We start from the raw sequence: 15,590 nt of genomic DNA, 5'->3' as shown, positions 1-15,590 counted from the left end.
GCGACTAGTGTCGTAGTCATGACTATTAATTTTGAGGTGCGACTAGTCGAGTAGTAAATTTCACTAGTGGCCCGCAGGCTTAAGCCCGGTTCATACTTCCAGACCTGCGAATGCGAAGCGAATTTGACGTAAACTTGGCGTAAATTTGACGTGATATTCGAAAGTGAGTTGCCCGGAGTTGACCTGCTGCGAATTATTGGTTGCAAATTTGTGACGTCAACGTTCGTATCGTATTCGCAGGAAGTTGGAACCGGTCCTTACTGATGTCTGGTTGTGTTTCGTAGGTAAATTATGTTATCGTGAATATAGTCGTGACTGTGAGAGACACAATTGGTCCAGCAAGCAGGAAGTCGGAACTATTTTAGTTGTTGGCTCGATTTACCAAGTAGGTGAATAATGGCAGTCGCAACTTGACTAGCAATAACTAGTTGCGATTTCGATACTGTTTGTACTATCTATTTTATATGCCTACTTATGTGAGCGGCTGAGCCTACGACCACTCTTCTACATTGTGGGGTGCAATGCAGTTTTCATCTGCTTCTCTGTGTCTTAGATAGTTTATGGCAGTTGGAAGACCATGTTGCTAACCTCGCCCAACTCTCCCACTTAGTTGTACATTTTCATCAATATCACTTGGTGTTCAAAATAATGACAAACATCAACCCCAGTCCAAAAAGATTGGTTTCCAGAGTTTGCGCACAGCTCCCTCAGGGTTGAAAAAGCTATGTAAACTCAATTTGAAAGTCAATTTCTGTATTGATATGATACGTGTCGACAATAAACTGTGATACGTTGGTGGAACTTTGCAGCAAAAGGTAAAGTACAGTTTTTCAAATATTATGTCTTGTTTGATTGACAGTTAAAGGCAGTGGACACTATTGGTAATTACTCAAAATATTTACTATCATAAAACCTTTATTGGTTACAAGTAATGGGGAGCGGTTGATGGTATAAAACATTGTGAGAAACGGCTCCCTCTGAAGCGCCATAGTTTTCGAGAAAGAAGTAATTTTCCACAAATTTGATTTCGAGACATCATGTTTAAAACTTGAGGTCAACCATCTAAACGCACACAACTTCGTGTGACAAGGGTGTTTTTTTCTTTCGTTATTATCGCACAAGTTCGATGACCGATTGAGCTCAAATTTTCACAGGTTTGTTATTTTATGCATATGTTGAGATACACTAACTGTGAAGGCTAGTCTTTGACAATTACCAATAGTGTCCACTGCCTTTAATACGATGTTCCATCTTTTCCTTTTCTCTTGAGACATCCTCTGCAAAACAGCAAAATATCTGTTTCACAATTATAATACGCTTGAATCTTGATTCTGTCAAAGATTTATCTCTCTTGAATCAAGAACTCCATTCCTCAATTGCAGAGCAGTCGACGTCCCATTCATCTGACAAGACGAGGCTTAGAAAGTAAACTACTTCAGTACCCCAAGGTGGTCATATCATCCAGCAATAGACCGATCCATAGACCTCATGACGTCATTTCAGTAAGACGCCCTCACCTAGAGGTCAAAAGGAGGTTGTTCATAGACCTTATCGCAAATACCAATGCGCAAGCGCAGACTGTTGAATGAGGTGCATTGTGGGATAGATATGAATCAAATTTTGCTACCAGCTAGACCACAATGCATCTAATTCCAAGCTTTACGCGCGCGCCCCAGTATTTGCGAAAAGGTCTATTGCCCAATCCTGTGCGCCGCGCGTACAAATCTGTGCGTTTCGATTGTTTCGTCACCGTTTTTCCACTAAAATGGCCGCTGGATGACGTCAATGCATAAGGTCTATTAAGCTCCGCCCCATTGCGTATTGACCAATCACAACGCAACGAAGGTCCGACATGCGTGCGCGTATCTTGGCGCGCGCGGCAGAGTTGTGCAGAAGGGCATTAGAGAGCCCACGTGTTCTTGCTCACACGTGCGTCGTGGGCGGAGCCTACTGGATCGGTCTATTCTCTAAAAGCCGACTCCTTTCCTGGAAATGTGCCCCTGTCAGAAAAATGACATAAATACAAATCATAGAATAAGTTCGGCGATTATATTGGGTCTCTTTGTGCTATTTTTACCTGCATCAAGCTTAATGTAAAATATGTACATTTGTTTTGATTATTAAACCGTTGACCATCGAGGGTTACGATTATCAATCAACCCAACTATAGCAGTTGCAAACAAGTGTTAAACGGTGCTGGTACACAGACAAAAAATGTCTGTTAAAAACAACAAAATGTCAGCCATGAGCCATTTTAAAATCAAGGGATATGCATCTGTGTGCATTGAAGTGTTGGTGACTCAAGTCAGACAAATCCAACCTCACATAAAGCTTGGTTCATACTACTCCTATGATGAACAAGTTCGTTCCGCTACCGGAACAAACCTCATGTAGTAGGGACGGCTCGTATACTTCATTCAAATGCGAATGCGAAGTGGATTTTGGTGAGGCAATACTTTTACGAGCTGCCCTTCCATAAGTGTGACACACAAAAATGTTACTTCGTATGATGAAATAGCAGGAAGAAGGAGGCCTACCTACTAGCAACAAGTTTTGAAGTAAGGTTTGTTCAGAGCAAATTAGGTGATCACAAACAATAACTACTTATGACTTTAGGTTTTCTATTCTTATTCGATTAATATAAACAAGATTCTCTCCACTCACCACTTTGTGACACTGACAGTTACATAATGACTTGGGATCCATGAGTTGCACAGTTGCAAACATTGGTTGTATCATGCTCTAGTTTCCCCTAGTTTATTCGCAAAGAGGGCACTAGCTGCTATAATTTGACAAGTCGTTAATTCATTGCCATCTAGGTAGCATATCAATATAGCTTCGGCTTCACTTTTTCATCTTTAGCATTCATAAGCGTGAACATTATTTCTATACTATTTCTTACGATTCTTCGTCCACGACAAACACGGAGCTGCCGATGCCGTGTAATCATAACAGACCCTGGGGGTCACAGATAACATTATGCTAATTTATTACTACGGCCGCACGATGATTGGTTCGATCGGTTCCGTTGGAAAGCTGAAGCAGAAAACAACGAAAAAGTTAACACAGCACTGCAAGATATCCACGATTATATAACTGACATACAGATCCTTGTCATTTGATTGGTTGAACTTACTTCACGTGACATTCACTATTACTCCCATCCGCACCGGCGATCAAAAAGACCTACTCGCCCATGGGGAATAGCGTTTTCCATTCAACAGTTAGGATCATCCTTGTTCCCAATGTTTTTGAGCAGTACAGCACCGTCGCGCCGCTGCTAAAACAACAAAGGAGCACCTGTGCAAAAGGTATGATCCGATTTGTGCAATGTTGCCGCTAAGCGGCGCTATATATGATTTTTGGTTGTCAGTAATTTGTGTGATTTGTCATAATGTATACTTTTAAAATACATCAAATGACAAGGATCTATATGTCAGTTGTATAAAGTGGCTTTAATTCGTGGAATGGTAGGAATATTATCGCTCGGTAAAATTTGTACTGTTCCATTTCACTCGGCTTCGCCTCGTGAAATGGAACAGTCCAAATTTTACCTTGCGATAATATTCCTCCCATTCCACTCTGAGCCACTCAATATTTGTATACTATGGTAGCCTGCCAGTATAGTCTAGATTTCAAGCTCGCCAGTTACCTAAATCATACCGTGGCGGGCGCACTTTAGCGATTTACAACTGCGCGTAGTACACTATCTAGTATCAAGCACCATAGTCTTGGGCCAAGACTAGCGTTTTGCCAACTAAGCTGTGTAGCCCTATGTTGGCAGTCTCCGTATTCAGATTTTTAAAAAATAGGGAGACCGCCAACTTGGGGCTAAATAGTTCAGTTGGTGTACTGTTGACTTTTGTCTCCCCAGTCCCCGGTGTACCCCCAGTCCCCGGTGTAACCCCAGTCCCCGGTGTACCCCCAGTCCCCGGTGTACCCCCAGTCCCCTATGGACTTTGTGGCAAGAGCCACTTGGGCAGAAGAGTATACCATTGATATTAAAAGGGCCAAAGGACAAATGTTTGCAATGAGTTGTTGGAAACCCTCTCTTTTTATTTTGTATGTTTCAGGTAAATTTCTTTGGTAGTTTTGACAAAGCAAACAGTGTTGGCGATGTCACTGAGGTGTTGTCTTTTCTCCAGGATCTTTACTTTCTTTTCCTTTTGCTGTCCCCCTTGCAGAGATTTTCTTAAAGGCTAACGAGTAAAGAGCTTAATTCGGATAATTCCTTATCCTTCATAAACGGGCGTCATTGCCGAGTGATTAAGAATATCGAATTCAAGCAAGATGCTTAAATATAATTGCTTCTCTTCACCCAGGGTAGTACACTTTCGTATTGTACTACACAGTGACGTCCTGGATATTAGGGTCCATTTCTGGGGCGGAAAATGTTCAATTATAACTCAAATCTTACCTGCAAGAAAACCTTTATTTACACAGATTCACATTCCATGGCAGCATATATTTTTCTGCGGTGGGTTTTGGTCGTCATATGTTCTTCACAAATCCGTAATTTTCGTGATTTATTGCAGCTCCTAACGTAAAAACTCCTGTTTTGATCGTATTCTCACAGTCTACCGTGCGTACGCAACACACAAGACGCACGACGTACATTGCGTTGCGTTTGCGTGTTAACGCTGTGTGGTCAAGATAAGCGGCGGTCCCAACCCGCCGTACGTGCAAGTGCGTGCTGTCTACTTGCAAAAACGTGGCCAAGATTTTGGGATACGTCTCAGTACGGATTTGGGAGCAAGCAGAAACGACGTAGCACTTTAAGTGCATGAGGAACTTTCTCTGCGTTCGGGCTACGGATTCACCGCCAGTACGGGTGACGTGCGGGCCCTCTACAGCCAATGAGTCTTTTATTATTTTGTTTTCCAACGGTCACTCGCACGAGTAAGCACATGCTCCAGACGTTGTGCCGTGCGCACTAATTTCTGCAGTATAAAAAAAACTGAACCGTCCAACGAGTGCCATCATTTCGTCTCAAAGATGCCGAAGAAGACACAGGAGAAGAGGTCGCTGCATCTGCAGCTCAAAAGGCAGCGGATGTGGCCAGAGAGGCCCAACAGAATAGAGCCGCAGAAGATCAGAGAGGCAGATGAGAGGAAGAGCGAAGAAGAGTCAGACGATGACGCCAGAGACTCTGATCATGAGGAGGGTGCTGCTGGTGGATCGGAGAGGGATGGGTCACAATAAGAACAAAAACAAAACCATTTTATTATTGGTTGGACACAATAAACTTCTTCATGTTTATTCACACATGAATACATCAAATAATTAAAGCAAGAGTTTATGAAATAGAGTTTATAAAATTAAATCCTGAGTACCATGAGTTCATGTGTTCAAACAACCCGATCTTGCCATGGTAGGCGGCCCGAAGTGGAGAACTTTAATAGTCCGCCAAATAGTTTCTAAATACACATTTGAATATTTTACATGTAATATATTATGGTACAAACATGTAATCATTCATGTTAATTGAAGAAAGGAAAATTATGATTGTGTAAAACTTATTTTAACTTTCAATACACCCCTCCCCCCGACATCCGGCGAAAAACTCTTCATCGCACCTGCACGCACTTAGAACATGCGAGTAAGTATGGACACCTAAAGCCTCGGTCACGCACGTGCTAAGTGCGCCGTCCGTGGAGCAAGTGACCGTTGGAAACATTAAAAGGACTCACGGAGTCATTGCGTTGTGCGCTCGTTGGCTGTAGAGGGCACGCGCGTCACCCGTACGTCACCCGTACTGGGGGTGAATCCGTACGGGTGACGCAGAGAAAGTTCCTCATGCACTAAAAGTGCTACGTCGTCGTCGTGCCTGCGTGCTCCCAAATCCGTACTGAGGCGGTACTCACCACGTACTGATCCCCAAATCTTGCCCACGTTTTTGCAAGTAGACAGCCCGCACTTGCAACTCACAAAATGCAGACTAATTGAGAAATATCAGGTTTATGGTGGCCATTTTGAAAATTGGCCGCCATGACACTTTCCCCCACTCGGATTGCTAAAGAGTTTTGATATGTTTAATATAGAGGACAACATTCCGGGTATGAAACAGTTTACATACTTTCTGTTGCAATTTGTCCGAGGTTGACCCATTTTTTTGCATGAAATGCTTGGACTAAAGGTCCTCTTCAAAGACATGAACTTCGGCCTCACATCACACCGGGCACAAGTCCTGTTAAAGACACCATTCATCCAGCGAACCAGCACTTAAACATCTAGACAAGACAGCCGCCAATCAAGCCCGTATCCAAATACTGCAAACCCTCAAGCTACACAATACCATAAACTTAATATTGGTACAAAAACATTTGTTTTCTGTATATATACGACGCAGTTTATAAGAGTGGGCGAATCTAGATGTCCTGGAAGTCCTGAGACACGTGTTCTATCATTGGTTGCAGCTATTAATGAAGCGACAGGTTCACGTGAAAACAAGACGGCTCTTACCATAACGGTAAGTGGCGTCTATTAGAGATACAAGGGAAATTCACTGAATGTTGACTAAACTTAAACGGTCGTCGTGACTTCGGTCAGTCACTGCTGGGCGTTACTGCAATCTACATTATGTTAACAACAATATGTGAAGCAATTCAAATAGCATGGTATGAACAAAGATACGCATTACAGTTCGTACCTGTCATATATTCCGGTTCCATGTACAGAATGCTCCTAGGCAAGAATGTTTATCATGTGACGATGCAGTGATCAGATTTCGTTATCTTCGGAAGTTATTGTGAGGTAAGAGTTATTTTGTTTTTCTCGGTATAGTGTTTTGAATCTGTTTTTCATGCAGGTTGGGGCATTTCAACAAGTTTGAGCGGGTATTTTGTTCACTTCTTGGCTTCAATATACGTTTGGTTATCACCCTTAAAATTAATGGCAATACCAACGTTTGGTTTTAGCCTACAAACAGCGTTCGATGGTTTGACAGACTTTTCACTTGTAAATAATGCGTTTGTGTAACAAATATTAAGATTTAAGATTGTATCTCCCTATTTGAAATTTCGGCGAAAAATGCAACCACATTTTCATAAGTAAGTGTTTTTGTATACGAAGGGCAAATACATTTATAATAAAGAATTACAATCAATGGAACGGTTCCGAAAATCAAAAGTATACTTTGCCTATTCATAGTATTATTAGTATTAAAAAAAAAAATGGATGCCACATAATTCAACAATACAATGTAAACAAATGTCATCGAGTTGATAGCCCAATTATTGGTCCAACAATCTAAACTGCGTACACAGTGAGCCGGTGTGTCCTTTTAACCTATTTGTCGCCTCTTCGGTATTTTTTCCCCAACGTGTAAAGGGTTCTCTTGCGCACACTGACTCACAGTAGTCTCGCATTGAGAACGCCACATGCAACTTTAACTGCATGCCGATACAGTTCTGTGTCGAGTTTGGATTCGGCTTCAGGTTCCGTCCTCTCGTCTGAAAACCTAAGGGCCTATACGCACAGCACGCGCAATTGTCAAATCAACCGCGGGGCCAAGCTAGCTTGAAAACCGAATCCATAGCCGAAGCCGTCATTTCGAAAAAGGCAACACCGCTTCTACGGCGATGGAAAAGTTGCCGAGAGCGTGGCCAATCTTGGGCCAATCCTGGGCTAAACGTGAAAGGATATCCATGGGCGTAGTAGTTTGGCCGGGGTGGGATGTCTTAGGTCAGGAAGCTTCATTCTCAACACGCTTATTTTGAAAACTCTTCAAAAGAAGCGTCGGCCGGTCGTAGCCAACAATAAGCGGGGCAAAGTGTATCCACAATGTGCTAAGGTCGTGGGTTCGAATCCCACCCGAATAATATACCTGTGATTTGTTTCATACAGTGCTAAAACACATCGGTGTATATTATGTGTAAAACCAAAATGAATATTATTTTTCTCCAATGCAAATTTAGCATTTAATAAATAAATTATTAATTTGTTTGTATATATTTTTTTCGGTGGGAGGGCTTCCTAAACGAAGCAAAATAATCATGACACCACGAAAATGTCCGTATTTTTATATTCTCAAGCGGGACGTGATGATAAATTACCTCCAGTGTGATTTCATATTAAAATCAACTATACGCTACGTATGAGGCTTTTCTTTGTAAAAGGCACTTGAAACCATTGGTAAATTGTGACTTTGCCCTGCTTATACTACATGCACACATAATAGGCCCTTTCGAAATCACGGCTTTGGCTTTGGATCGGCTTCAGGTTCCGTCCTCTCGTCTAAAATTAAACTCCTTTGTGGGACTACATAAAGATAGGTTACCGGTACGTTCATGAACTAAATTGCGAACATGTGTAGTTTCTTCAAGTCACACCGTTTTTCTTTAAAAAAAAATGGCTAACACAAAATATTGGTACAGGTTGTCGGAACATAGGGGTGTCGGAACATAGGGGTGTTTGGGTCGTTGGAATATAAGGGTGTCGGAACATAGGGGTGTCGGAATATAGAGGTGTCGGAACATAGGGGTGTCGGAATATAGGTTGAGTTGTCGGAACATAGGGGTGTCGGAACATAGGGGTGTCGAACATAGGGGTGTCGGAACATAGAGCAGTCACCACTCGAATATAGCTCTTTTCAACATATGATTTCATATTAAAATCAACTATACGCTACGTTTGAGGCTTTTCTTTGTGAAAGGCACTTGAAACCATTGGTAAATTGTCAAAGACCAGTCTTCTCGCTTGGTGTATCTCTCAGCATATATGCATAACATACAAAACGTGTGAAAATTTAAACTCAATTGGTCGTCGAAGATGCGAGAAAATATTGGAAGAAAAAACCCTTGTCGCAAAAGTTGTGTGCTTTCAGATGCCTTGAATTCGAGACCTCAGCTGAAGTCTCGAATTAAATTCAAATATTTCAGAGACAAATTAACTGCTTTCTTAAAACTATGTTAATTCAGAGGGAGCCGTTTCTCACAATGTTGTTACCTATCCATTGCTCCTGACCAAGTAGTTTTTATGCTAACAACTACTAATTATCAGTTGTGTCAAGTGCCTTTTTAAAGGAGACAAAAACGATAACGCCATAAAAAAAAATAAGAATCCAATAAACATTCTTTTGCTTAGATTGATTAGACTACATCTTTTCTGCACAATAAAACCACAATAATTCAATGGTTGCACAACCACAGCCACAATCATTCATACGCAGACACAATTTGATTACGTCCATTTTATAAACAGCATTTTGAATAGCCTTTCATCAAGGTGTCACGTACGAAAAAAGACCAGCACGAGCGGCGTAGCTCTGAATAACATAGTTTTGAGAAAGAGGTATTTTTTCTCTAAAATAATTGAATTTAATTCGAGACTTCAACTCGTTTTTCTAACCAGTTATTCATAGAAATTATCCACCTTCTGTGTGTTGTCCTCAGCACGTGACTTGTTAGTGCGCCATATGGGGCATGCAGGCGGCGTGTCATCTATGGTAGTTGTATCTTCTTATTGGCCACTAGTCATCACGCTCATGCAGTATGCATTACATTTTCTCCAACCAAAATCTGAGGCAAAAAGTAAAGAAAAACATAAGGCCCCAAAACGAGTTGCTAAAGGCGCGTGGTCTTTTTTCGTGCGTGATATCGGGGATTCGTGCTTGACATCTGCGGGTGCCGCGTGCACATATGACTAAAGACTACAATTTGAAAAAGCAGTAACCAGGTATTTAATTGTTAATTGTTAAGGTATAAATATAGTTCAAGCAAGAATCGTCGTGTCAATGATGAAGAAATATTCCCACAAGATCTGCAAATAGTTATTATTCATTTTGAATAATGTTGTCCATTTGGTGTCTTTGCTGCAAACGATAATAACGAAACAAATGTTTGTGCAAACTTTTCTTTTCCTTGTTTTCTTTGTTTACGTTTTACGCTTCTGAAATTCGATTATATTTTTGTTCAGTTTGAATTAAACAAATGTTGTGCTAATAGGTAATAACTGACAACTATGTTTATACTTACTTGTGGTAGGTTGCAGCTAACAGTCGTCGCCTGGTTGACAAATTCTAGAATCACAATGGAACAACCCATCCAGCGTATGGTGCATAACTCTTCTTCTCTGACACCATTGAACCCTGGCATCGATACATTGGGTACCAGTTTCCATAACAATGATCACATAGCTATAATTAGTATAAGTGTAGTTATTGGTTTACTAGGTATCCTTGGTAACAGTGTTGTCATAATGGTATTTCTGATGAACCAGAAGTTGATTCGTACCTTGACTAATTTGTTCATCTTTCACCAGTCGTTTATTGACTTGGTTAGCTCCATCGTTTTTATTTCGATTCGCCTTGACAAATGGAGGCCATTACTGAGTAGTAGTATAGCAGATATCACGTGTAGACTTTGGTATTCGGAATACCTTCTCTGGGTGATTGTCATGACATCTACCTTAAATCTGCTATTGGTTTCTTTGGAACGCTACTTATCAATCGCTCATCCAGTGTTTCATCGCAATCATCTGACTCGCAAGAATGCTAAGCTATCCATGTTGATGGCTTGGTTAATCAGCCTGGGCTATCAAGCCTACTGGGCGGTTGTATCCACGGCAGCAGATGGAAAGTGTGAACCACAATGGATCGACGGAACAGCGCAGACATTCTTCGGCATTTTGACCTTTTTCGTCGAGTACCTAATTCCGCTTGTGCTGATGACATTTGCTTATGCTAGTATCATCTCCAGACTGAACAAACGCTGTCGTGTTTCAACTTTGAATAACACACGTGCATATACTATGGGCGCAGTGGTAACGGAGATACCAGGCAGTAGTGCAAGTAGCACACCGCGTCTAGGTAGGCAGACTAGAATACCACCTTCACACGCATCAACCAATGCTCGGATTTACATGTTTTCGAAAGCCAAAAGAAATGTTGCCAAGACACTTTGTATTGTATTTGCAACCTACGTTATCTGCTGGACACCCACTGAGTTAGAATACCTGGTTTATAATCTCGGTGGACCTCTGGACTTTAACGGCTCACTCCATCGAGTTACTGTCATTTTAGTATTATGTAATATGTGTGTCAATCCAATCATATACGCCTTAAAATACAGAGAATTTCAGACAAATTTTAAGCAGATGATTTGTCGTTTAGTCTCTAGGCTCCGTCGTTTTAGGAATTCCAAGTCGAAAGGTCCGGAGGTGCAACAATTTAGTTTGATTCAACTCTCACCTTTACCTTCGCAGCTTCAACGGGCACATAACCAGGCGGATAACCTGGCTATGTCAGACCAAATTTCGGTGTAGTCTTTATGCATTATTAAAGCCATTGGACCCTTTCGGTTCAGAAAAAAAAAGTTCACAGATTTACAAATAACTTACAGGGGTTACAGAAGGCAATGGTGAAAGACTTCTCTTGAAATATTATTCCATGAAATGCTTTACTTTTTGAGAAAACAGCAAAACAATATAAATTCTTGTTAACGAGAATTACGGATTTATTTTAAACACATGTCATGACACGGCGAAACGCGCGGAAACAAGGATGGGTTTTTTCGTTGTTTTCTCCCGACTCCGATGACCGATGAGCCTAAATTTTCACAGGTTTGTTATTTGATATAGAAGTTGTGGTACACAAAGTGTGGGCCTTGGAAAACACTGTTTCCCGAAAGGGTCCAATGGCTTTTAAAGTAACAACTATTTTAGGGTAAAAAAAAACAAAAACCAGTTGATCGTCCTTATTTTTCCAAAAAAAGAGGAGGATGATGGCCTTTTTATTTATTACTTATATTTTTTTTTCCCAAGATGACCGCTTAGTTTTTTAAATTAAACAGGCCACAAATTCTTCAGTTTGAAACACCGCAAACTTATTTTATATCTATTTGCATGAGGACCCGTGTTAAAGGAACACGTTGCCTTGGATCGGTCGAATTGGTCTTTGAAAAGCGTTTGTAACCGTTTGGTTATTAAATGCATATGATTAGAAAGATATTTTAAAAGTAGAATATAATGATCCACTCAAGTATTGCTGGAAATTGCGTGGTTTTCGTTTTACCTCGTCGACTAACACGGTCGGCCATTTATGGGCGTCAAATTTTTGACTCCCATAAATGGCCGACCACGCAATTTCGAGGCAAATATGTGTGGATCATTGTATTCTACTTCTAAAACATCTTTCTAACCATATGCATTTTATAACAAACGGTTACAAACGCTTTTCAAAGACCAACTCGACCGGTCCAAGGCAACATATTCATTTAACAGGGTCTGATTATTACACTAAAATGATGCGCTGGTATCTGGTAAGCATTCACTATTATTGTTTTATGAAACAGACGGTTACACGTGTTCGAGAACATTTCGTGTTTGAAAGGATAGATTTGCTTTTTTTACAAAAATCGAAAAATAAAAAATAGTAAAATAAAAGGATGCGTCCCCAAAAAAGAATGCGGGCGGGGAAGATCAACTGGTATTTTTTTATTTGGCATTCCCGGGTCTGTGTACGTTTGGTAATGACTCTAAAAATTAATGGCAACACAAACTTACTCGGTGAGAAGTACAACAGTTATTGATAATAATGCATTTCGACTAGGGGGTCCATGTACTTTTCACCTCCGGTTATAGAAAATGTATCACTTGTATCTCCCAAAACTTGAATTGCATACTTTTCTCCATGCGTGAACATAACCATTTCAGATTGTCGGTGTTAATTTAAATCGCCACCACCTTTGAAACTAGTTTTCCACAGGTTAGTTTTATGGTTAAAATCTACATAGGATTCAAAACAATGGGTTAAAATAACCAAACGTTACCAATCCCGTAGGGCCTAAATGTTTACAAATCGAAAATATAATTGAAACAGAATTTGGAAATCATCACTTGATTGCGAAAACAAGTAAATGTTGTCAATCGTTGACTTCGACTTGCATTATTGTTTTATTCGTCATGTATCCTTGAAGTACGTCTCTCATGAAGGGTGGTTTGAAAAGAAGAAAGCCCGTAACGGATATGGATGTTTAGGCCCGTTCACACAGGCTCCGATAACGTTATCGAAAACAAGAACGATATTATGCACACCCTCGATTGGTTGAATTGCTCCATGTATATACTCCCACGCTTATTCAACCAATCGAGGGCGTGTATTTTTATAGCTATCGTTTTCGTTCTCGATATCGGGGCCCGTGTGACCGGGCGGTTAACCTTCTTTACTTAACTTGTTTTGTTTATTTCTATCATCGTAACTACTATATCTTCAGCCGTAAGTGGTAGAAACAAGTCATTTTAAAAATTGCCAGAATAGTGTATGATATGCCGTTTGTGGTTCTCATTAAATGTTTGAAACTATGAAAACAACCCTATGCGATTGCAATTATTTTTGGGGCCAGTTATGTTTCAAGATCAATATATATATCTGAATAGGTTTTAAAGGCAGTGGACACTGTTGGTATATTACTCAAAATAATTATCATCATAAAACCATACTTGATTACGAGTAATGGGGAGAGGTTGATGGTATAAAACATTGTGAGAAACAGCTCCCTCTGAAGTGACGTAGTTTTCGAGAAAGAAGTAATTTTCCACGAATTTGATTTTGAGACCTCAAGTTTAGAATTTGAGGTTTCGAAATCAAGCATCAGAAAGCACACAACTTCGTGACACAACTTTTTTTCTTTCATTATTATCTCGCAAATTCGACGACCGATTGAGCTCAAATGTTCACAGGTTCATTATTTTATGCATGTTGAGATACGCCAAGTGAGAAGACTTGTCTTTGACAATTACCAATAGTGTCCACTCACTGTCTTTAAGATATGCTGACTAGTAGTTGGAAGCTGATGTCAAAGGCGGGTTTCCTTCTTCCTGCATACACCATCATGTTGGTTGTCTCCGGTATTTCGTTTTATTGCTGAGAGTCGTTATAGGAACATGTCAAAAAGAGCTTTGTGTACATTTTAATGTCTCTTCTTCGATGAAAACCATAAAGGCCTCGTTTTGAAGAAGTGATCGGAAAACGTCATGCGCTATAGTTTGATGCTGTTGTGAGATACGAACTAGTGTAGCTTCTTGCAAGTTTCAAAATTTGGAAAAAGATTTGCTAAATACATGAATAATAGGCCTAGTGGCCTATGTATATACTGTTAAAAAACTGATGATAATTTTGAAGCGCCATGAGCTTCGCTAAGTGACGGACTTGCTATTATTAATAAGAGCAACTTTTGCTTTTAGTAGGCTATTAGTTACTCTGAAACTCTGTTTCCCCCTTCAGTTCTTTTGACATGTTGCATTTTTAAGAAAGACTCCGAATGATCAGGTAACACTTTGTTGTGTTTGTGCCTTTTTGATGTAGCCTTCATTGAATCTTACATAAACCCTTCTAATCACAGTATGTTTACATGTCATAAAGTGGAATATAATCATTGACCTGCATGACTGTCATGTAAACAAAGAAACGTGTTTTAAAGACATTGGACACTATTGGTAATTGTCAAAGACCAGTCTTATCACTTGGTGTGTCTCAACATGTTATATGCCTACATAAAATAACAAACCTGTGACAATTTGAGCTCAATTGGTCGTCGAAGTTGCGAGAGAATAATGGAAGAAAAAACGCCCTTGTTGCACAAGTTGTGTGCTTTCAGATGCTTGATTTCTAGACCTCAAAATCTAATTCTGAGGTATCGAAATCAAATTCAAATATTTTAGTGAGAAATAACTTCTTTCTCAAAAACTACGTTACTTCAGAGGGAGCCGTTTCTCACAATGTTTTATACTTTGTCAACAGCTCTCCAATGCTAGTTAACATTGGGAGGCAGGGGCAATGTCAATATGATGGTAGCCCGATTTTATGTCGAATGTAACCAGGAGAGCATTTTCGGACAGAAATTGAATACCCGATTTCCAGTCATCCAATTTAAAGCGCGTTTTTGGTATGAATTTTTTTAAGAGCGCTGAGATCAAGAAAAATACAATTTTTCTTGGAAGCTGAACATGAGATAATTAAAGGGCTGTTTACGTAAGAAGGATGAGATTTTTATGAAATACGGGAAGAAGCCAGTAAATCTAAAATGGAATCTGTTACAAACTTGGCATCGCGTAAAGCTAACTCATTATTCCTAAGAAACATACACTCTATAAAGTACTGTGTTAAATCCAACACTTGCATGAGTTCGGTGAGTGACTACACTTTGAAAGTGTTGGATCTAGCATTTTGTTTGTTAAATCTAGCATTTTAATTTTTTGATCCAACGCAAAAAGGGTTAATTCAACAATTTAAGTGTTATGTTAGTTCAACATTTCTCAAAAATATTCCTTGGAATTGTTGGATCAGCTTTTTAAATGTTAAACTGGCACTTAAATTGTTGACTGAATACTTTAAAATGCTGGATTTAACACTTTCAAAGTGTAGTCACTCACAGAACTCATGCAAGTGTTGGATGTAGGAGGGGGTTCCTCTTCAAAAGGGATTGCATAACCATGCTCAAATAATATTGATGTCAGGGGAACCTATATCACGCCAGAATTGAACATGTTGTTTTAGTCTCCACACCCACAGTTTTATTTAGTCAAACATAGTGAAAAGTTCGTCAAACTGGGCGAAAATGATTAGTAATGCGAGTGATTAGTCAATTGACGAT

At 40.0% G+C, this 15,590-nt stretch overlaps 1 protein-coding gene across 1 annotated transcript; it reads left to right on the top strand.

Moving 5' to 3' along the window:
- Positions 1-6,661: 6,661 nt before the first annotated feature.
- Positions 6,662-11,363, top strand: LOC139953496 (galanin receptor 2a-like). Its single transcript, XM_071952916.1, has 2 exons — positions 6,662-6,753; positions 9,984-11,363. The coding sequence occupies exon 2, from the start codon at positions 10,030-10,032 to the stop codon at positions 11,260-11,262; it is 1,233 nt and encodes a 410-aa protein (XP_071809017.1). The 5' UTR covers positions 6,662-6,753; positions 9,984-10,029; the 3' UTR covers positions 11,263-11,363.
- The last annotated feature ends 4,227 nt before the right edge of the window (positions 11,364-15,590 follow it).

The sequence above is a fragment of the Asterias amurensis genome, chromosome 22 (genome assembly GCF_032118995.1).
Source record: "Asterias amurensis chromosome 22, ASM3211899v1".
Classification (NCBI taxonomy): Eukaryota; Metazoa; Echinodermata; class Asteroidea; order Forcipulatida; family Asteriidae; genus Asterias; species Asterias amurensis.
The sequence above is the reverse complement of the archived record's forward strand: the minus strand, read 5'-3'. Positions and strand labels throughout refer to the sequence as shown.

Bases quoted from the DNA above. Each gene is read 5' to 3' on its own strand.
- LOC139953496 (XM_071952916.1), top strand. From the start codon at position 10,030: ATGGAACAACCCATCCAGCGTATGGTGCATAACTCTTCTTCTCTGACA.